General features: G+C 44.5%; 1 protein-coding gene across 1 annotated transcript in view; it reads left to right on the forward strand.

Moving 5' to 3' along the window:
• The window catches only part of immp2l (inner mitochondrial membrane peptidase subunit 2), a 189,017-nt gene that overhangs the window by 10,915 nt on the left and 154,015 nt on the right, over positions 1-24,087 (forward strand). The window contains exon 2 of the mRNA XM_040038769.1: positions 13,184-13,325. Within this exon, the coding sequence (XP_039894703.1) occupies positions 13,191-13,325 (135 nt within the window). The 5' untranslated portion in view covers positions 13,184-13,190. The remainder of the gene's footprint in view (positions 1-13,183; positions 13,326-24,087) is intronic.

The following is a 24,087-nucleotide window of genomic DNA, read 5'->3' on the forward strand; positions in this document are numbered from 1 at the left end:
CACCTTTCTAGGCTATCGAGGCTGCTCGGTGCCCAGACGCTGTAATCAGGCTTCAGCTGTGTCTAGGCCACAGACACACGGAGCGCTGAGGATAAGGTAACTATAAAAATGTTGCTGTTTCTGTTAAGAACACTTTAGTCCTAATGATCTATAAGTGTCCAGAAGCTATCGCAGGTAAGCTCATATGGAAAAAAGGGAAAAAATCAGCATAAAAATCGGTAAAAATCAATAAAAGAAGCAAAGCATTTAGAGAGCAAAGAGAACTAGATTAACAGATTAACAGAACTGTCGTTCAGTTTGGGACTTTTATTCATTTTTCTTTTTGTTTAGATTAGCTGTAAGCTGAATATTGAGTTTCCGTTGGGAACACAGAGGGGCAGATTTGATGGATGTTTCTGACATTTTAAAGATTCTTCACACAAAAAAAACACTGGTGGAAAGATAACTGATTCTAAAAGTTTGTGGAGCTCGGTAATAATTGCAGCTTTCGCTTCTTCCTTTGTTCGAAGGACCCTTTTGTTGTGTTTCAGTAATATGAATTTGATTAGTAACTCTAGATTTCTTTTCATGAAATACTCTGAGCTGCAGTATAATTTCCACAGTAGCGATAATGTTATGCTGTCATGTTGCTGAAAGGCAGTTTGAGCTGCCAGCTTGATTAAATGTCAGATATTACAGATGTAATCAGCCGCGCTGCTGTCCTCCCTCCTCAGGAATATCAGATTATATTGTTGTTGTGGACTCGCACAGCTGAATGATATTTTTTATTACTTTTTATTACATAAATAAATCTACAGTACATAACAAAATGAGACACGCACGCATGAAAAGAACAAAATATTTATTTATAGCACATTTTTCAGAATCCGTCCAAGGTCGAAACATGCGTTGGAGCCCATAGACTGTATATAAAAGATGGAGTACAAACGCGGCAGCTTCCACCACCAGCTGCTGTGTGTTTTTAACGGATTAAGTTTATGAGAATGAATCAGTTTGTTGGAAGATGTAATTATGCATTAATGAGTGCATATTTATGAATATTTCCTGTATTCATTTAGTGAAAATGACTAAACGTTGTGATTGATTCTAATCAGTCTGCTGAGTCTGTTTTACGCTGCTTTAACTTCAGCAACGAGAACAATTCAGTTTTAATACAGAACTAATCACAGCAACGGTCGCCTCAAGCTGCTTTATACTGTAAGGTCGACCCTACAATAATATATACGGAGAAAAACCCAACAATCATATGACCCCCTATGATCGAGCACTTTGGCGACAGTGGGAAGGAAAAACTCCCTTTTAACAGGAAGAAACCTCCAGCAGAACCAGGCTCAGGGAGGGGCGGGGCCATCTGCTGTGATTGGTTGGGGTGAGAGAAACATAGGTCTTACTGTAGCGATCGTAGCAGGTGTTCAGTAGAGCAGATGTTTGGTGCTGACACTGGAGCTGCTTTATTTCCTGTTCCAGGGCAGGTTGTTCCTGTTGAGCATTAGAGAGGTCAGTGGGAGGAGTGATCTGTGGGAGCCACACTCTCAGGCTTCAGACTCTAAATGCTCAGTTTTGATTGCCCTAATATGGTCTTGTCAGGCGGCCACCCTGACTGTGAACGCAGAAACCCCGCCCACTTCTATGTGAGCATTTAGGAATACAAATAAGGAGGCTTATATGAGTCAACTTTAAATATTTATGCATTTCATATTTCAGAGGGAAAATGACAGAAACTGCTTGGCTAAATATGACTCCACCCACCAGCTTCTGGTCAGCTGCAGACTGACAGGTGCAGCAGGTGTAGGTGACATGTGGTGTAGATGTGCGTCCTGGTAGCGTTGCTGCAGTGTGATGTGGCGGTGGGAGGAGTCGTGCTGTTCCGTGGTGTTTGCTGCTAAACGGCCTCAGCAGGGAGGAAGTTAACTTTTTTTTCACCCCCAGCTCACGAAAGCTTTGGGGAAAGAAACCCACATTTCACCCGAAATATCGCACTCGGGAGGAGATGTCTCATTTGTTCTCTTCTAAGTGCTGTCATTTGTGATTTTTGCTGTCGTTTCTCTTGACAAGTGCATTTTGACACCTGCTATTTGGTTCATAACAAGCCTGTGAAGCAGCCACAAGGAGAAAGATGTGCAGTGCTGCCTCGGCCGGGTTATTTCGGTGTAATTTCTGTGCTGTCGAGTGGCTTTCAGCCTGTATTTGTGTTCCAGAGTGGCTGCCGGAGCTAATGACTGCATCGCTGGTGGGCCAAACTGCCCATTAGTCCTCCAAGGTGAGCGGAAGCAGGCATTTTTGTAATGCCTTCCCTGCTGCCGTTGCCTAAAAAGCCGCGTCTGATGTTCTGCATGAGAGACAAATCCCATTTGTGTCCCGGGCAGTGGGCCTGGATCCGCCCAGCTTACAGTCAACACTGACACCCGTCCAGTAATCACCTTAGTTTTGGCTGAGCGAGCACGGCGAGGCTCGGCGGGCTGGAGATGAATAAATATTCAGTGATAAGGTTAAAGAGATTATCTGGCGAATGACTTATTTCATATAAGTACCTCATACAAAGTCAGAGCAAATGTCAAAGTTGTCGAGGGGGGGCTTTTAGTTGGCCCTCTAAATGCGGGCATAAGGGTGCTTGTGTGTGTTTGCCGGTCACAGACTTTGTTGTGGAGCTCAGAGTCTGGTCTGTTACAGGATATATGGGCATCAGATGTGCTGTGGATGATCTGGGTCCACACAAAAGCGATGTTTATCTTCCTGGTGACCTTTCCTTGAGATCTTAGCTGCTTGGACTTGGTGAACATCACCTACCAGTGTGGGGATAAACCCCTAAACTGCCTGTTCTCTTACAAACATTACCACACTATAAAATATTTTCAGTTTTACTCCTTTATTGATTTTTTTTTTCAAATTCTAAAGCAGAAAATTCCCCTCCTGTGTAAAGCGTCTTCTTTTGAAGAGTCGGTGCCCCGTTATTAAAGTTACTACCAGAAGAACTCACCCCAACAGAAGCTGTCTGATAAAGTGAAGCAGGCTGAAAGATCTCCACCAGCAGCACATCACGCCACGATCTAAAGAACCAGCTGAGAACCAAAGTCAGTGACATCATCAGTCTGAAAGGTCACAGAACCACAGTGAGAGCCGTTATCCACACATGGAGGACGCTGGAACGGTGCTGAACCTTCGCCATCGACAACGTCAGAGGTCATGATTCAGCCACAAGAAAGAGAAGAAATGGCTCCATGGGAGAGTTTAAGGAGAAAACCACTGCTGACCAAAAAGATCACAAAGGCTCATCTCACATCTGCCAGAAAACATCTGGATGATCCCAGAGAGGGTTTGAGCCCCGTCACATCCGATGAGACGCCATCACGGCAGCAGCAGACACGGTGGTGGTCTCGCTGTAACTGAGGGAACCATGAATCTACCAGAAAACCCTGACGGAGGATGTCCTCCCATCAGTTCATGCCATGAAGCTCAAGAGCACTCGGGCAGCAGGACAATGATGCAGATAAATTTGGAGTTGCCAGCACTAAATCAGACTGAGATGCTTCATGTTGGAAAACCCTCCAATGTGTCTGAATTCAAACACACCATCAGGTGACCTCCATGTGTATATATCGCCAAAGGATGGGCTCTTTCATATGATACTAATGTTTAGGGCGGCTCGATTATGGCAAAAATGATAATCACGATTATTTTCACTGAAATTGAGATCTCGATTATTTGACGATATTTATTTAACAATAACAATGTGTTGAATAATGACTTTAAAAAATAATATAAAATAGTACAAATACTGATAACAGTGCAAATGTTTGCAATATAAGAAATCAATGAAAAATGTAAACATCCATGTTTAGTGAACTTTGCAGTGTTGCTCTGTGGTGCAGCTACGACACCGTAGCAAAGTGGTAATTATGGGATGTCTGCTGGAAGTCTCAGAGATATGATGAGGGGAAAATCCATTCGGTGTCCATCTCGTCCTTTGGGGGACAGGTGGAGGTGAACGCTGGGTCGCAGGCAGACCGTGACATTTGCGGGCTCTACGTCCTCCTGAAGAGGAAGCTTCTCGTCTGTCCCCACTTTAAAGGACGACTTCCTGCATCTGTTGTTTTCCTGTAGAAGAAGAGACAAAGAGTTGGAGACAGAAATGGTTAAAAACAAACTCATGGGAAGGCGTCATGGTGGGATACTGAGACGGTGACATTTGAGGCTCGTTGTTGATGGAAGTGGAAATTACACGGTTAAACTTTTGGTGAATCCAGACGTGGTGAGTCATCTCATGACTTTCACAAGAGTGATAACGTTCATGTCAGAGTTTTGCGTCTCTATAGAAGTTACGTCTTTCCTTTTGTTCAGCTGCTCTGCAATTACAGCGTCTCAGAGAGAAAGGCCCTTTTCATGTAACGACTACAGCCTGGAGGTGTCTGTGAGGAGAGTGGCTTTCTGGAGCCTTTAGGACCACAGTGAGCTCAGTCTGTGGGTGGTGCTGGGTGCTTTGACTCCACAACGACAGCACAGCTGCTTGTCGATTGTCCAGATAAGGAGAGCTGACACAGTTTGTGAAGCTCTGATCAGAAGAACGCAGCTGGGCGGCCGTGCCTGCTGCAGCCATGTCCTCCATCTCAAAGGATATTCTTTTAAACGTGTGTCTGTGTTTATTCATCTTCAAGGCCGACCTGCAACAGCTGACCGTCTGTTATCAGTTGTTGCCACACCCATAGATAAGGTTCGCCCTCTTCCACATCCTCGTATTATGACGTGAACTGCGTTTGTTTAGGTTTTTGTTGTTGCTGAGCAGACGACACCCTGCATGCTGCATGTGAAACCAGCAGAGGTTTTACATGCCCTGACTGTGCGCTCTTCATTCTCTTTATTACAGATCAGAACGTATCGTATGCACATGCTGGGTGCAGTTTGTAAGCAGGGGGAAAGCTAGCTCTCACTGAATCCTAACAACAGTTTGATGAATAAAGAGTTTGTCTCTTTCAGTCTTCTGGTTGTGCAGATGAACACACTCCATGTTTTTATTCTTGGTTCTGCTAGAGCAGCTTTGCACGAGTCAGATTATCAAAATAATCTCTCTTTATCTCATTCTGCACTTTTGTATCTGAAGCCATCAGGCACGCCTGGTCTTCATATCCTCGAGGGGAAAAGGGAAAAGCTAATCCTTGCTTTTGAACGTTGTTAATCCAGTTAACCCTGGAAACAGAGCCGCTCACCCTGACATCATGCCTGTGACGAGTGGACGGACACTTCTGCACTCATATTTGAGATGTCTAATGATTCCATATTCACAAGTCGTACAGGATGTAAATATCTCCTGTTACAAGTGTAGTAAAAAGGTTCTGTGTAGCTTCAGGGAACCAAATGTAGATCAAATAGAAAGCGCTGGACGGGCTCATTAATGTCAGATGTTACAGATGTTATCAGTACGGCTCCTTTTCTTCCCCTCAGCAACAGCAGATCATTTCTTTGCCGTGAACTCTCGCAGCTGACTGCTGTTATTTGTGGTTTGTTTGGTCGCGTAATAATAATGAAAAAAATGAGTTTACCTGGCAGCAAATGCATGAAATCAATCGACGGTGCACACAGATGTCTGAGATATCGTTCTCACACTGGCCTCATACTCGGATGATTTCAGAGGCAGCTCTGCAGATTGACGCGTTTGTGTTAATGAATGGATTTTGCTGTACAGGCCGGCGTGAGGTTTGTCCCCCTGCGGCCTGATTAGCTGCCGTCTTAGTCTTAGTTTGCATCTCTTGCACAGACATTCTTGTTGGGTTGATATTTACTTTCATCACCTGCAGGCTCATGATATCACTGATGTCACTAACACTGGTAGCATTGATTGGCTGTTGTGCCAGAGGGACCCACAGCACAGTGTTACGGGTGCAGGTTCACAGAGAGCACAAAGTGTGCAGTAATTAAAACTCATCTCGGCTGCCTCGGGCATCCTTCTTCATCACCCGGATCCTCCCTCAGCACCACAGCCCTCTCTTTCCTAAACCTCCATCATACTTAGCTGTGGGTCAAGCTTCTCCACGGCCCCCCTCCCGCTTCCCCTGTAAAGCCCAGAACTGCTGCGGAGGCAGAAGTGGAAGCCGGTTTGTGGGGAAATCTCCCAGCGGCTGGCTGTAATCAGCGTTCCTGCTGCCTTGCTGCATCCTCCCCTGTGGATTTATCGGTCTGGAAAAGCTTTGGGACGCTAACATTAGTCACCGGCTGAGATGGAGTCCAGCCCAGAGACCCAGAAATTCAATTCTAGCAATTGGAGCAAAAGCACAGCACAATGTCTCGGCTTGATAGCGGCTGATATGCTGACCTCAGGTCTGCTCCGGGGCTCACCGCTCGCTGAATCTGAAAGCGAGCGGTGAGCCCCGCTCTTACCGTCTGTATCGGGCTCATCTGAATAAATTGAAGCGGTTAGTGGAATTGGGTTTGTTGAACTCCTGACGGATCTCTGAGAAGCTGCTTTTCGACATAAAGAGGCGTCCCCGAGCACACACGGAGCATCGCTCTCTGACTCTTGTTGCTCTTTGAAAGCAGCAGCCTTTGTTTCGTGCCCGCTGCAGTCTAATAACCCCAATAAGTGTTTGTTTATGATAACCTGCCTGGTCTGTTGCCACGGCTCCTTACAGAGCTCCTTCTGCGGGCACCGCCACGAATACCAATGCGACAGAGAGATGTGCCGCGTTAACTCGTTTGTCACCGCGTCAACAATATTAATGCCTTTCCTACAGACTTGATAAAGACCGCTCCCCCGGCGGAGTTTAATGTGCTGGAGTGCAGTTGTCACCACGGCGGCGTGGACACCGGGTTCCTCAGACGGGCCCCGGGAACCACAAACCTCTCGTTCTCTTTAAGCCAGACGTCTTCATGCTGCAAGATCTTTGTTTTTGAATCTTCAACTTTAGTTTTCATGTAAAAGGAGCTAAAAAAAGTCGTGTTGGCCAACAGCAAAGAAAGGACAGAGAAATGGTATTTTGCCAATATTTTTCAGATTTGGTGTTTTTTTTTCCAAATTCACTCAGAATAAGAACTGAAACTGTTGACAAGTGTGGCTCAGGATGCAGATTTTACATTTTTGTGTTGTTATTACGCCTGCTTTTGATAAATTACTGAAAAATGTCTGAGAATGAGGCGAGACAAGCGAGAACTTGACAGCCACTCACAGCTTGTTTTAAGAGCTCTTTGTTAGTAGGCCTGTATTTATCTGAGTTTTCTACCCATGAAAAGCAGCTGTGAGAATGTACAGTGTGTGTGGAGAGTCCTTCCTTTTATTAAATGTGTCATAATCAAAAGACACGATTATTGATTGTAGTAGCTCATCAAAGCTGCTGATGCTGAGTTTGTGGAGAGTCTTTAGGGGATGTTCTTGACCACAAACTGTGATTTGAGCCTTAAGCTGATGCTGAGCACCTGTGAGGAAGACCAAAAGACATGGTTTGGTTATAAAAGTCTGACACGGACCAGAAAACTGTACGATGCAATTTATTCAGGAAAGCCGTCCCCACCTCAGACTCAAACACCCACCTACGCAAGAATCACGTGACAGCGTGGAGAGGGTTTACGCACGGGAAGCAACAAAGAGCCGTCAGGTGCTCCAAACAAACCTTAGACTCAACGTTAGAGCAGGCTTTTCCTCGCAGCACGCCGTGTAATAAATCCTCACAAAGAAAACGGCGGCCGTTACAATTTATGTGTAAAAATGTATCGTTTCATGCATCGGTCAAAACACTCGACTCCAGGTACACGACGCCCAGCTGGGAACACTTCTTCTTATATCGGGATTTGAGGTTTTAGTCATTTTTAGTCATTTTTAACTGTCCAGTATTTTGACAGTTTGCACGTTCTCAGCATTAATTGACAGAAACTTTGGTGCTACTTTGTTAAAATGATGAAGCTGAAAAGTTTTGTGCCCACGTCCGTGAGCTATAAGCTTCTCGTGACTGTTAAACGCTCCTTTGCTGGAAAGCTGCAGAACTCAGTGAAGGCGCTGAATTATTGATAATATGCATTTTTTAAATTAAAAACCCAGAAAGAAGAGTAGTTTGGGGGCGTCTTCCTATTAAAAGGAGCTGTATATTATGATGTGGACATTTAGCTAACAAGGGGAGAAGCTCATTTTTCATTTACCCGTCACTTTGATGTGGGCCTCGCTGTGTCAGCCATTTAAATGTGCCGACAGGAAACTGTGGGAAACAAGGTCGTTTTAATGCGAGCGCCGCGTGGCTTCGAGGTGTCGGCGCAGAAACGATTGGACTGTAAAAGCGAGCGGAAACCTTGAAGCTTCCTCTGATCATTCGCTCTGTGGGTGAATTATGCGGCCGGCTGCATGGAAGTGTAATGGCAATATGTTCACGTCAGGATGGATTGTTATGGTAGGATGGATTTTCTGCACCGGCGCCGGAGTTTCCTCCCTGCAGCACATGGCGGGTGACTGATGTCTTACAAAGCCCGGCGGAGGCAGACCGCCGTGGTTAATAAGATGTAACGTACACGGAGGCCGTGGACGCTCCTTTATGTGAGGAGGCTGCAGCTCTGTGGTTGCTGCGCTTTACGTTGCCCGAGAAGTGTCCAAGCAGTCTCTTACTGTTAGACGCTGCTATTCTCATCAGGTCTCACCTGTTCTTGATTATCCTCCATCCTCCTTTCCCAGGTTCCTGCTCTGTCACTCCAACCCTCTGCGTGCCATCAATCTTCTCCGTGGTCTTCGTCGTTCCTCCTCCCTCGCAGCCGTCTCCATTTTCCAGTCATCGCTCCTCCTTTCAGAGTTCCTTCTCTCACCTTTACACTCCTGCCCTTCCTTTCTCTCTCGCTGCCTCCTACGATGCCTTCCCCCTCTCCTCATCCTTTGTGTGCCAGCAGTAGCACCACCGCCGCCCTGTTGGCCAACAGCACTGGACAAAGTTAGCCTGACTCTTTCCACATTTCCCAAATACACCAGATCTAAAAGTCGCTGCCTAACTGTGAAGCACAAACCCAGCTGTGAACACGATGATGTGACTGACAGCATTTCCATCTCCAGCACTTCTGTGAAATGATTTCTGTGATGTGCATGGGGCAGATGCTGCAGAGAGCCGAGCTGCTTCTCTGCTCGTATCTCACTATCAGGGGACAAATAAAGCTAGCAGTTCCCCAAATGCTCCAGTAGTCCTTTAGCCTGAGTCAAGAACTGACCTTATTGTGTAATTTATAAATGTACATGTAATTATTTTATCGTCCGGTTGAGCTTCTCGGGTTGTACAGTGTGTCTGCTGTCAGTATTTGTCTCCATGGCTGCAGACAGATTTCCCTCAGGGAGAAATCGAGTTAAACCATGAATGTTGTCCAAACACCAAATACACCTGTGGGTTGTTGTCCGTCCTGCTCCACCGTGTTTCCCTTTGTCAATGCGCTGCTGGTAAAACCCTATCAGCCCTATTCTGCTGATGGCTGTTTAGCCTCTGATTAGTTAACTGTCAGCGCCCAGTGACAGCAAACAGCCACCTTTTAAACCGCTCCATGTTCCATGAAGCTAAAAGCTTTACGTCACATATATAAGAGACGTTTCACCCCAATGTTTAATAGACTTTTCTGTGAGTTTCAGACGTATTGGCTGTAGGTACGTCTCCCTTCTCTACAATATAATGAAGCTAAATTGCTGTTGCTGTGTGCTGCCCAGCAGTATGACCACCAAACACGACTCGGTTACTCCGAAAAAGCTGTAAAAAAAGCTTGAAAGTTAAACTTGAGCTACATGAACATCAAACACACAGTTTGGCCCGTTTGGTCTGTGCGTCCCTGCAGACCTGCTGATCAGGTTGATGTTGTGGCTCTGTGAGCTGCAGGGATGCTGGCTGCAGGTCGAGAATCGGTTCGTGTACCGCTGCGCTCGCCCAGCGCTGAAAAGCAGCAGCTGCAGTCCAGAGGTGTGGAAGTCCGCAGACCTGACGAGGCAGCTCGTTAGTCCGTCTGCAGCAGACACAGTGCGATTCTGTTGGAGCCTGAGTGCACAGAAGTCTCCCTTAAACATCTCCTGCAGGTTTTTCTGTCTTCTTTGCTGAAAACTGCTTAAACTGGAACTCGAGTGCAAGTTTGCAAGCGAGATGATGGCAGTTTGTTTACTTCCACCTACAACTTGGATTCTTCTGTGTGGAGCCAAGAAATCAGTTTTTCTTGGGAGCGTTTCATACTAACAGGGTTTCTGCAGTCTGTCTGCTGGTATGTTGGGAAAGTGTTCCTGCACCTCTTCGCCTCACAGTACTGAAAAAGCTTCCTGGTACTGACATGCAGTATGCTGGTAAACTGCCACGTTGCATTGAGATGTTGAATTAGAGGGAGAAACAGATTAACTTTTTTAATCCCTGAATGTGTTCACGCGGCCTCGCCGACACTCTCTGAAAGCGTGGAGGCAGAGTACAGTGTGCTTTGATGATGTTTCATCTGAATTCTTGTGATGTGGAGGTAATAGCTGTGGCAGATCTCCAGAGTGAGGACGGCCGATGTGGAGGCGAGGCTGTTAGCTGTTAGCCGAAGGCAGCGGTGCATGGCTGCCGCCGCCGCCGCCAGCTGCTCGGTCATTTCACGCCTGTCTGGGCTTCCTGGAGCGCACCAGCAGAGTGGATGAAAAACTCTGTCAGGAGGGGAACGGGCTCAGCGTGATGTTTTTTCAGCGTTCGCTGTCGCCAAACCTGCGATAAGAACTCGTAAAAGGACGACTTCTTTCTGTGGCGAGTTTTCGTCAGTCAGGGTCGTTGGTTTACCCGCAGCAGGCAGGGCCGTCTCTTAATTTGGAAAGTATAACACATTTTTCTAAAGAATGCAAGCAGCAATAATTTAGATCAGGTTTCACACACACGACTCCAAATATCATATAATGTTTCAAATATAATGGTTAAGGCAGGTTTTAGATGAATATTTGTCTCCACCAGCAGCTCGAGTCTTTGTGCTTTTCACTTTAATGGCGCACAAAATGTTCAGTTCCACTGATGCTTTTGTATCAAACATTGCAGAACATCAGTACCCCGTGTTGTGTGCTGCGGGGCTCATTGTTCTTGCATCTTTATGACCTGTTGCATGTTTGTTTCCAGTCCTGCTGCAGGTTTCATCTGCATGAGTGCTTCTGCTTGATGCTTTCAGACAGTTTTGGAGGTATAACTGGATATGTGCATGACCTTGGCACAAGCATTGTTACAACAGCTTTACTTGTTGCAAAAATGCTTCTTGTCAGTGACTCTTGTGCGACTGGAAACCTCCCTCTTGTTTCGTTTTATCAAAATTTTCTAAATTGCCTGATTTGCATTTTCTTTGTCACAAACTACAATTTTGGTTTTTGCAAATCTTTTTGATCTATGAAACCTTCACCACATTTTTTTTCTTGTTAATTGAGAATTTTAATGCCATTTTCCCTTGTGAATTTCATGCTCCCCTAATGTGATGTCAGTCATGTGGAAAACGTCCATTTTCAGGTCAATGACTGATTTCAGTGTATCTGAAAGGTTTCACATGTACTTTTCACTTAACACACCTTATTTACCTTTTTGCTTCCATGTCTTTCTCTTAGGGGTGGGGGAAAAATCGATACTGTGTAGTATCGTGATATTTTGTTTGCTAATAATGTATCGATACAGGGACAGCAGAAATCGATATTTTGTTACAAAAAAGGTTTTTGTGCTCTGACTTCAGAGCATGTTATGAAAGCCCGTTTCCGCCACTAAAAAAAAAAAAAAAAGGATCCATAACTCAAAATTTCGAGTTACTTTTCTCAAAATTTTGAGTTAATAAACTCGAAATTTCAAGTTAGCGCTGCCAATCAGTAATCTATGTGAATGACGTCATTTCCTCGTTACCCAGAAGCTGAAGCCCTCAGCTACAAATAATAATGGATTGGATTTATATAGCGCTTTTCAAGGCACCCAAAGCGCTTTACAATTCCACTATTCATTCACTCTCACATGCACACACTGGTGGAGGCAGCTACAGGTGTAGCCACAGCTGCCCTGGGGCAGACTGACAGAGGCGAGGCTGCCATATCGCGCCATCGGCCCCTCTGGCCAACACCAGTAGGCGGTAGGGTAAAGTGTCTTGCCCAAGGACACAACGACCAGGACAGAGAGCCCAGGGATCGAACCGGCGACCTTCCGGTTACAGATGCGCTTCCCAAACCCCTGAGCCACAATCGCCCCAATGCTACAGCTAAGCTACCGGTATTACATCCAGTCGCACAGATTGCTGAGTGTTTTCGGCCTGGCTTCACAAATGATGAAACCCCCGTGTTATTAGCTGAATCACATGGTGTTACTATCAGCAAACGTACTCGCGAAAGCGCCAATTTGTTGGGATCCGTTTTTGAGTGCGCGTTCCTCTGCGCCATATGCTTCCGGGTAACAAGAAAGCGACCTCATTCACGTATATTTTTGATTGGCAGAGCTAACTCGAAATTTTGAGAAAAGTAACTCGAAATTTCGAGAAAAGTAACTCGAAATTTCGAGTTATGGATACTAGCTGTTTTGTTTTTATTTAGTGGCGGAAACGGGCTTCCAGAGCATGTTGATCCTTTTTCTGAGCAAGAATCCTGACATTCCTTCACTGTCCAAATGTGTTTAACTTGTTTTATGGCAGCAATAAACATGACAGTTTACTTCTTTTAATTTAAGACATGTTTTATTTTAATTAAGTTTAAAACTTTTTTATTTAATGTAAAATTATATTTTGTTTTAATTTACTTTCAAATTCTTCAGTTGCTGAATGGGCTGCATAGTTTTCATATTGCATAGTTCAGAATCGCTATAATTGTACCAGATGGTTGCATTCAGTTAAGTTGGACTAGACTGTAATACAAACCGTTCAGTTTGTCAACAATAAAACTGAACTGAGAGAAAGACTGAGTGCGAGACTTTGATGTTAGATAAAATGAATATTGATAAAGTTTACCTTTATGGACAGAATCTGAATATCGCAAAATATTTTAAAAAATTGCAATAATATCGTATCGTGCGTTAAGTATTGTGATAATATCGTATCGTGGGATGTATGGTGATTCCCACCTCTACTTTCTCTGGTGTGTTTCTATTAATCTCCCACTGCTGCATTGCCCCGCCTCCCCGCAGAGATCAATAAAGTTTAATCTAACCTAGTCTAATCTGAGCGCTGTTTATTTTCCTGCGTGTTGTCGCGGTCACGTCGACTTCCCGCTCTCATGTTCTTCTTCCCTGTCCAGATCTGCGATGGCTCAGCAGGCCACGGCGGGGCGACGCTGCCTGCGAGCCTTCGTTAGCGGATTCTTCGTCGCCGTCCCCGTAACCGTCACCTTCCTCGATCGATTCGCCTACGTGGCACGAGTGGAGGGATCATCGATGCAGGTGAGATATCACAGCACATCCGCTTATCAGGGAGAAGCTCACGGCGTCTGCTCGCAGAGGTCAACGGGAGGGGAAGCCGCACTCTCTGGATGTCTGACTTTACAGATAAAGAGCAGGTCAGAGGTCGGAGCATCGTCACAGCGTGCTGAGGATTAGGAAGTATGAAGCCTGGAAAGCAGGTTTCTAACTGAAAACTCACTCCGGACCATTTTTTAGCTGGAAGCTGCTCACGTCCTGCTTACAGCCCAGATTCTGCGTTTCTCTTCTTCCTAGCACAGCGTCCAGTTTGGCAGCTGATGGCCGTAAAGTTTGAGTTTTAATAAGCATGAATTCAAATTTCAGTGACTCCAATAAGAAATGTAAATCTAAATGTTGGGTTTTATTTAAGCTTGACCTGTTCTGTGATTAATATCGCTGTTATATCGAAATGGTATTTTGTGTTATTGATCGTTACTGGGAGACAGATTCAGAATCGCTGCTTTATTCTCGTCGCGGTTAAAAACAAAGTTTCTAATGTTTTACATATCGAAACATGATGCAAATCATCTGGTTTGAATGCAGACACTTTTACACTCTGTCATTATTTATGAAGCCAAACATAGAAGCAGGAAAGTGTGGAAAACGAAATACAGCGAGGAATTAAGAGGTCGGTTCATCAGCCGGTGCTGCTGATCACACGCTCACACCAAGGAAAAACATTCACCAGTCCTCCCAGGAGTGGACGTCCAAAAGCCAAGAGTCCCATCTGAGACTCCACAGCCTCAGTTTGCATGTTAAAGGTTAAAGGTCACGAAAGTATTACGTGTTTGTAAGGTTGGCTCTAACTCGGCAGCACAGCTGAGGTTTGCAAAGCTGAGTCTCAACAAAACACTTCTGGAACGATGTTCTTTGGACACGTGACACCAAACATCTCGTACGTCTTTTTGTCTTATTGTTGGATAAATAAATAACGATGCGTCTTTGTCATGACCGTATGTCTGCATCACTGCTCTGCAGGAGGTTAGCAGGCAGACTTTACTCTGTGTGTCCTGCTCACAGTCCTATCTGTCAGTAGGAGGAGCTCTTTTAGGACTTAATATACTCACATTCTATACAAGCCTCGTAGAAAAATCCTGACCATGAAAACCACGACAGACTTTCATAAAAAGACAAAGAATTAAATAAATACAATGAACAGAAGATACGATCGTTAGAGTTTTTATAATGTTCTTTCAATGCAGGGTTTCATCAACTAACAAAATCCAGTTTTACACACAGTAAACATTCACTGTCAACATGACACACATGTAGAAAGAAACAGAACTGGCCAATGTGTGGCGTCAAATCCAAAATGAGCAAAATATTCCTCATTTCATTATTTAATACTTCAGTGGAGTCATGCTCAGAAGTCTCCATCCACTCCTTGGCAAAGTGGTGACACATCTGAATTAGAGCCAAACTGTCAATGTTCAGGACCCACCCAGGATCAAGCCTGCTGTGGACTGGAATCTGCTGGAACACCAGTGTCACTTCCACAGTGAAGCCAGTCTCACATCTCCAAGGACCGAGAAAGAAGCTCCTGCTCCAAAATCAACGAGGTCAACTGAAATTTGCAGCTGCCCACGTGGACGAGCCAAACGGCCTCTGGAGAAAAGTTTGATGGTCAGACGAGACAAAGATGGAGCTGATTGGAGGAGCAAAGGTGAGGCTTTCAACCCTGAGAACACTGCAGCTGTGACGCATGGCGGTGGCAGCATCACGCTCTGGGCTGTTTCACTGCCAGTGGTGCAGGTACACAGCATAAAGTTGGTGAAATCATGAAGAAAGAGGACTACATACACATTCTTTACCTCAAATAAATACATAGACGGATGTAGTTGGGTGTTCCTGCAGGACAACGATCCCGAAAAACCATCAAAACTGATTTTGGAATGAAAGCAGAATAACATCAAGCTTCAGGAATGGCATTCCCAAATGCCAAAAGTTTGTGGACCACAGGAGGAAAACCAACCAACTAAATGACTCTACCAATCCGTCCAAGAAGAGCGGCCAAATATCAGCCAGCAAGCTGGAAGCTTGTTGTTGGATCCCAAAAGCATCTGGCAGAGATGTAAGTGGCTAAGAGGCATTTAACCAAATATCAGGGGTGTATGTATATATTTGAGCCTGTGTGTGTACTTGTGTGTGGATTGGTTCTGGTTTATCAAAGCCATTGGAGATGTATGCTGTACAATCATTCCACACTGGAAAAAGACCAGTTGATGTCAGAAGAAATGAGCCAGTTCCAGGATTGATGAGTTTCTCTGAGTTAATGTTACGCACTAGTGTGGAACGTCTTTCAGAGCTAAACTCAGGGAGTCCAAAGGATTTTAGCGAACAATGAAAGAGATTTTTTCCTTCTTCATTCACACATGCTCTGCTGAGCTTCTGTAGTGCACCGCATCACATTTCGTGGGAGAAACAAAGACAGAACTTTAAGTCACGACCTGCTTCCCTGCGTGGCAAAGAGGGAAGTATTATATTTAAAGGTTGCAGGCAGTGCGGGTGGCTGCAAACAGCGTTCACAGATGCAGGCCTCTTCATCCAAACGGTAAATAAAGCTGCTCTCCTCTCACATGAGGAGTCTGCTGGGTTTTGACCGACTTGTTTCCTGTCGTGCAGCTCATTATCCCTGACATGTGTTGCATTATACATAAAACAATCTGCTGTCTATTTTTAATGAGCATGAATTTTAGAGCTGCGTGTCGCTCTTCGCTGCGTGTTGTAGAGTCTTGTAGCTGCTTTCGCCCGGGTCGTGACAGCGACCTGAGAATCCAATCAAATCTTAAAGCATTAGAAATAAAACCATGCAGTGGTGTTGGATGAAGGGAGTGGTTGAATAAATGAGATGTTTACACTCACTGTTTCTGTTCTCACAGAGAACAGAGCTCCTGCTCTGCTTTGGGCTTTAATCTGTTGACGTCATGCTTTGATCCATTGGGAATTTGTCTCCGTGAAGCCTCAGCGAGGAACAAGAAGGAAAGAAATGGAACAAAAAGTACTTATTCCCTGAATAAGTAGAGAGAAAGTTACAATGACCTGAGCAGTAAAATCATGCACTGCAGGCTGCTTTGGTCTGGAGTGTATTCGTCTGCAGACTTTCTAATGGCCAGCAGGGGGCGAAAAGAAGTTTGGTTGTGTAGAAGCCAGCTATCTACGTTTGTATCATATCTACCTAATAGACTCCGATTTGTTCACACACTGAGGTTAATCATGGAGTTCCACAGGGTTCAGTGCTAGGACCAATTCTGTTTACATCATACATGCTTCCCTTAGGCAGCATCATTAGAAGACATAGCATACATTGTCACCGCATACACTTTTTCTGACAACATAAAGCAAAGAGGAAAACCAGCACAAAGAGAGCAGTCGTCATGGTGATTCTACTGTAGAAACATGAACAGGTAGAACAGAAGCTCGTCCCTTCGTTACCTGTTGAGGTTCAGCAGCTGCTCACTTCATCACGGTGCTGGTCTGGGGTCAGCATTTACCCAGCTTTAACGTCACTCTTGGCTAGCTTAGTGTTAGCATGCTGTCTGCATGTGCTTGCAAAGAGCTGAAGTTGTGTTAGCAGTGTAATGCAGCTGTGTCTGTCCTGGAGCAGTCTGCACTTTACCGTCGCGCTCTCGTCCTTTTGTGCAATTAAAAATAAAAGAACCACTTTTTGATTCCATCCCTACAGATGACACCCAGCTTTATCTGTCCATGAAGCCAGATAACACACACCAATGAGTTAAACTGCAGGAATGTCTTAAAGACAAAGACCTGGATGGCCGCTAACTTTCTGCTTCTTAATTCAGATCAAACTGAGGTTATTGTATTTGATGATGATTTACTTCAGAAACTTAAACAGGCACAACGGATGCTGCAGCCTGACTGCTCATCCATTTGTTACCTGTTGAAGTTCAGGGTCTGGCTGCTGGGCTGGGGTCGGCCTTCACTCTGGGTCTTAGCTAGCTGGCTAGCTTAGTGTTAGCATGCTGTCTGTGCAGATGCTTGCAAAGAGCTGAAGTTGTGTTAGCAGTATAACTGGAAGTCCTGGAATCAATTTCCACTTTAACATCATGAGCAAGGGGACGTCACGGGTGCTGCACGATTTCTGTCCGTTATGGTGTCGTGTGATACAAGTGGTGGTGACTGTTGACCCAGTTTTAGCTGTGGGACAGACGGCCTCACATCTGACTCTAAAATGTTTTGGTATACCGAGGAGTTCATGGTCCTTTCAGTGACTGCACCGAGCCCAAAGCACCATCCCTCCACCATTGTGATGATAACTGTTTCATTTCCTCCAAACGTGCAGCTGTTCATGCCGCTGTTTGTTCCAGAAGTCTTGTGGTTTCTTCATTAATTTGTTCTTTTTAGAGAGAAGCAAGCCATACTTGTTCAGTCTTCTTCTACTTGTACGCTCATGAACTTTAACCTTTAACATGCTAACTGAGTTAGAGTCTGAGATGGAGCTCTTGGGTCTCTCTGCAGGTTCACTGAGCACTGCATGATTTGAAGTTGGGTAGACTTGCTAGAACCTCAACTCCTGGAATGATTCTAGCATTGTGCTAACAATCCAGAATGATATTGGCCTTTAAGGTTTGACACACAAGTTGCAGGGTAGTTTCTCTGAAGCCTCAAAAAGGCAAAATGAAACTAATATAGTCAAAAAAGTCCAATCCATGTGTTTCCAAAGCTGTCTAGTTTCATAGCTACCCTGTATAGGACCGATATGCCATATATTCTGGATAAACCCACGTCAAACCGCTCTGCTCCATTCGCTCCAGCAGAAAATGTTTGCCTTCTGGTTGAATTCAGATGCTATAATGCCATTTTACTGGTAAGATACAAGGGAGTAACGATACAAAAACTCGGCCGCAGAATGAAATGTCAGCGCTCGACTGCCGTGGAGTCTTAATGTGGCCGAGCTCCGTGATTCGTCGGTCAGGTCAGGAGAGTTTGTTTGGTGAGTGAGGATGAGCGGCTGTGTCCCCGCTGCTCTGCATTTACTGCAGAGCATGGCTCGCTCCTTCTTTTCAAGACTATTGCATGAATTTCCCAGAGGAACCCACCCGAGGGATCAAGTTTCATCTAATCTACTTTCACATCATTGTCATAAAATCACGTAGTTAAAGCCGTTTCTTTTCTTTTCTTTAGCCTCGCTGGTTAGCAGGACTCCAGAAGTGAAGTTGCAGACAAAGTGATTTCATTGACCCTGCTGTTACAATGAAAGTGACCACCCACCCACCTACAGTGCCCTCTCCTATCACAGCATTACGGCGCTCCACACAGACAAAATGCTCTATAACAACTTATTAAAGAACACAAATGAGAGTCAAAGATGTTAAGCCAGCCTACAAAAAGTCCCAATGCCATCGAGCATGCACCTTGATGCTGGGACAAGCTCGATTTGTGGAGCCACCACTCTGCAACCCACATGATCAAAAGATTCTTCTAACAGCACCCCAGAGCATGTCTGCACAATGTTCGGCCGTGACAGTGAGAGCAGTGAGTCTGCTGAGTCTGCAGGAAACATTTCCCTGAAGTCAAACGGCTGAATGTTTAGAAAAAGACTTCTGCAGCAGCCTCGTCGCAGAGCACTGAGAGACCGAGGCTCTGGAAAGCACACAGAGCGAGTGGTGTGTGTGTTTGTGCGCGTGTGTGTGTGTCATAAACCCGTATACACGGTTGCAGTGTGAGGACCTGTCTTGTGCACCTGCTCCCTGTAGCAGTGGCTGAATGTTCAGGCGTGTTTGAAGGTGAGAGCTGGGTTAGGATTATGTTATTAATGGCTGTATTTAATCTTGAACTAAGTCAACAGGAAATTAATTCCAGTCAGTGCGAGGTGAAGTCTCAGATTGTTTCATCCTTTCTGCGCTGCTTGGATTGTTGTCATGGAAACAGTGCTTTCCAGCCTCCTGAGTACGTTTGTGATCGTGTCCTGCTCGACTTCTTAATTTACGATGAAGAAAAAAGCAACAGTGTAAAACCAAAGACTGAATTTTCTCTCCATGAAGCCTGAAAGGTCGAGCGCAGGGTTTGCCCGAGTTGCTGGGAGCACCTCAGGTTTCTTTCATTGCAAACGCAGTTTCACGTCTCACCTCAGCTGTTTGTTTTCTTATTGTTTTATTTATTAGAAAAGAGATCAAACAAAAAACAAACGATAAAAAGAAAATTGTACTAATCAGTCAGTTTCCCTGAGACCACATCAATTATTTAGTCAAAGAAACAAACACACCTGAGCTGCTGGTATTGCAGGTAAAGTCTTCGTCTTTCCCTGATTATCACTCTGCTCGCAAAAAACCAGCAAAAATTCAGACAATTTAAAAGCCATTTTACAGATACATAGTTACAGATACATAGTTACAGATACATAGTTACAGATACATAGTTAGCTTACAGAGTTTTATCACAGGTGTATCGAAGAGTCGGGGTACACCTGTCACTTAACTAAAGTCCACAGTAACTACATACATAGCAAAAAATTGAAAATCATTTGTTTGTTTTTTAGACATATTTCTAGTTACAGAATAGATTTCAGAGGTTTGTCCCTCAAAACTGTAAATGAAAAAAAGTTGCACAAAATAGTTTACAGGAAATTTATTTGGAGTGTCTTTGTAGTTTCATTTTTGAGATATTTTTTTATAAACTTTAAGAAAAACGAAAATAAATATTATTTGAAAAACAAAAAAACAGCATCAAAATAAACTATTTCCAACAGTGAAATTTAAGTTTAAGCCTCCCAGAAACTTTACAGAAAGACATAAAGTCAAACATGACTTCAAAAACACCAGTAAACCTTTGAAAGGTCCTGCAGGGAGAAAACTACACTTCCCACAGAAAATGGCGTCACTTCCGGTTTTCGAAGGTAATAGCGGCCACGCCAGTTTGCGCCGACGTTTATTCGAGCGTAGGAAGTGCTATGAACAGCTGATCGGCAAAGCGTGTTTCTGGATTTTAATGGTTTTGTTGTTGCCAACGCTTTTTATGCGATTTTTGCAAAAAGCCATTTGTGGATGAGACCGTGACCTACGACAAGTTGAATGTATGTTACGTAAGAACAACTCCTTGTTATTGCGCTATCTTACGTGGTTGCAATTTTACTGGCATTTAAAAATAGTTACACAAAACAGAGCGTGCATGCTCCGATGGGCTTAAAAAGATGTGCTGGTGACATTAATAAGTTAACTTCCACAGTCTGTATTATTATTAACATTTTTATAGCTTTCCTTTGTGGTCTTAAATAATCTGCTTTCATATAAACATCCTTTGGTTTCAGGCTTGTTTCACACTACAAGCATCATTGGTGTCATCATGCTACAGCTTTCACTCGTGTGTTGTTGTTTTTGGATCCAGAGAATATGCAGGTCACAGCTTTACTTCCTCCAGACTGACTTTGTGTTTCACTGCGACTGCCTGCGACAGGTCGCAGGTCTGACCTCCGTCTTCAAAGCAAACATTAAAGGCCACAGGATTGCATGTTGGTTGGACACCGCTGCAGTAACGTTGGTCGTGCTGCTGCGACTGGAACAGAAAGCGCCACACAAACCGCTTTAAATCAGTTTCCTCCACCCAGAACATTAACTTCATTTTAGCTCACAGCTTGAAGGCGTCACTTTTGATACTGACCCAAAAAGTAACTGGGGGAGGGGGAAAAAATCATTAAACTAAACAGCACTCTTATCAGCAGAGTGAAATGTTTGGGGTGAAGGTCTCAACACTCTGAGCTGCTCTAAGTTTTCTAATAGTCAAACCAGTAAACCTGGACACTGTCCCATTAAAAGTTTGTGTTCAGCACTTTGGAACAAACCGAAAGTCTCAAAGTGCCCGAAGACCCGAGAGGCTCGATCACAAGGCTGAAGTAGGTCAGACAGGTAGTCTTTTTTTTTTTTAAGACAATAAAGAACTTTAAAGAAAAGTAAAAGCATTTTAAAATCAATACATAACCTGACAGGTAACCAGAGAAAACAGGAGTGATGGGCAGGAGTGAAGGTGTCATCAATCATCCCACACATGGGAGCAAGCATCAGGGATTCGGATTTCTTGCACCTGCGTGAGTGTGACGGACTACAAACGCTGTGTCGGAGGTCGCGCTCCTCCTGAAGAAAGACTTCAGCCAGAACATGGTATACCGTCTTTAGACGTCAACGAGCTGTCTGACTTCCTCTTTAGTCTCGTAAATCCTCTTTTTCGCGGATGCCTGCAGGGTAAAAATGATCCTAACACCTGTGAGAACAGCACTGATCATTTTCACTGGAGCTCAATAAATTTGGACCATTTCTAACTACCAGTGATGTCTCAGAGTGAGTTGGATTATGGGAATGCAGTTCAGATCAAGTCACAACAACAGCCGCCTCAAAGTGCTTTACATTTTTCGTAAAGACCCTACAGTAATGTGGACAACACCCCAGCAATTAGACCACCCCAATAAACCTCCGACAGAACCAGGCTCGGTGAGGCGAGGGAGACGGGGAAATGCTTCCAGTAAAATACTTGAACCTTCATTTGTGACGTTTTTATTGGAAGAGTCCGCGTGCCGTGCAGACCGGGCGGCGTACAGCAGTGACCTTTGCTTAAAGACGTTCCCCGCAGTGTTTTGTACTTTGCAGCTTTTTTTAGACTTTAAAATTCAGGCACGTGTGTCCTCTAGACTTTGCAACATGCATTTTTAATGATAAACCCACAGGTGGTTTCTGCAGGGTCCAGGAGGTAATTTCCCTTTTACAGAGGTCACTGCATCGTAACAGGCAGCAGTGCATCTATGTTCTGGTTCCGGGTCAGTCCCAGATCAATCAGCTGCAGTCTTTCTGGGAAAGCAGAGTCACTGCAGCACTTTCACAATCAGTGCATCTTTATTATTGTGAAATATAAATGTGGCTGAAGCTGGTGAAGTATCCGTCTCTAGCTGATAAACCGAACTTACCGGCTAACAGCGTTCATATTTGTTTTGGGTCTGACAGGAAAGAGATATTCTATCAATTACCCGGCAGGCGTGAAATGGCCTGGGCACGCACTGTTAAATGAAAGAGTCGCCGTGCGTCATGTTGCATGCTGGTGTGATTGGGCTTCGTCACGCATGGATCCTCCGATGAAGTGACACGAACAGAGTTGTAAGAGTAATGATTTTGTTGTTTGTAGTGGTGTCAGACAAGCAGGGGGGGGGGGTCATCGGCGAGCGTGTGATAGAGCTGTCTCAGAGGACACGGGTATGCCCAGCTACAACATGGCGAGATGAAATGCTTGGTTTAGAGACAGCCCAGCTGACTGTAAACTAACCACGTGGGATCTGTCTTTACTCTCAAACATAATTTCTTCAATACAAAATATTGGAAACTTATTTGTTGGCACGATTTATCACCCAAACAATTTTTGGCTGCTTTTGGCACTCGTGGCTCCGTTACCCCTCTGAACGATGCTGTGCGGTCCAGATGTGACTCGACAGTCATGACCTGGTCAGTCTTGATGTGGGTTAGGGCTGGTGTTGTGTGAGCTAGATGTGGCATGAAGCTCTTATTGTCTTGTCATTCAGGCTGACAGATCATCCCCCTAAAGTGCAGATTCCCTGACCAGTTGCGAGTAGTTGGCCGCCCAGGTGATTTGTAAAACCCAGTTCATGAAGACTGGCGAGTGACGCCCTGGCAGCAGCCAGTTGCTGGGGAAGGTTTGTGCCCAGTTTGTGAGTGGTTTCTGGAGACGGCTGACTGCAAAAAGGTTCGTGGTTCTTCGTCTAAAACCAGAACGGCCCCGTTTTTACAGATCTACAAGCTTCCCAAAGATGCATAAGGCCAAAGCTGACAGCTCTGACTTCTTCTTAAATGAAACTTTTGTGCTGCTTTCTGATGTTTCTTTACTCTTGGTTTGGGTTGTTGTTATTTAGGCACAAACTGCTTCCTTAGGCTCACAGATACTCGTGGTTTAGGGTAAAACCTCAACCTTACAGAGACAGTTTAGGAGCCACATCTTAGCTCCAGCATATAAAGTTGGGCAGCTCACCAGTGGCTGGCTCTGAAATGTGAAATAATAAGAAAACCTGAATCACAGCCATTGTTCACAGCTGTGAAACTTGATTTTCATGCTTTATTGGACTAAACCGAAACAATGGCTGCCTGGAAGGTAGGAGATCGATCCGAGAACACGTTATTTCCTCCGTCTAATGGGCTTAGATATGAAACCACTAATGCATGTTCCCTTTTAAAGCCTGATATTAAACTTTCTGGCTTTACATAGCAGTTACATTTTCAATTAAGACCCAACTACTGAAATCCAGCAGCTGCACCAAGTAAAGAGCTGACACACGAAGTTTTCTTATGTAGGTTTTGTTTTACATTTGGCATCAGGGTTATATGTGGTATTTCTTCAGATGGAGTTTAATTCTAAACTCGCTGCATTTGTTTTGGGAGAAAATGTCCCTGAAGGTGCCGTATGCAGAGTTCTGCCATCCATAAATCAGCAGCACATATAGTTCAGTACATTGCTATAATAACCATAAGGGAACTCATTAAGGTGGGGTGATAATTCAAAGTAAAACCGAGTCATCGGGGTGTGGGGAGGCTGAGCAGATTAAAGAAACGGGGACTGATGCAGGGAGGTTGAAACTGGGTTTTAATTGTTACAAAATTATATGTATGATAGTTATTAGTGGCAACATTCAAGTTTTCTATGATGCAGGTGTTACCTTAACATGTAAATGCACAGACTGTAAATAATTTTAATGTTTGCTGAAATTGTCCCAAGGATTGATCATTGATCCAAGGGCCTA

The sequence above is a fragment of the Simochromis diagramma genome, unplaced genomic scaffold (assembly GCF_900408965.1).
Source record: "Simochromis diagramma unplaced genomic scaffold, fSimDia1.1 OVJJ01000366.1, whole genome shotgun sequence".
In the NCBI taxonomy this organism is placed as follows: domain Eukaryota; kingdom Metazoa; phylum Chordata; class Actinopteri; order Cichliformes; family Cichlidae; genus Simochromis; species Simochromis diagramma.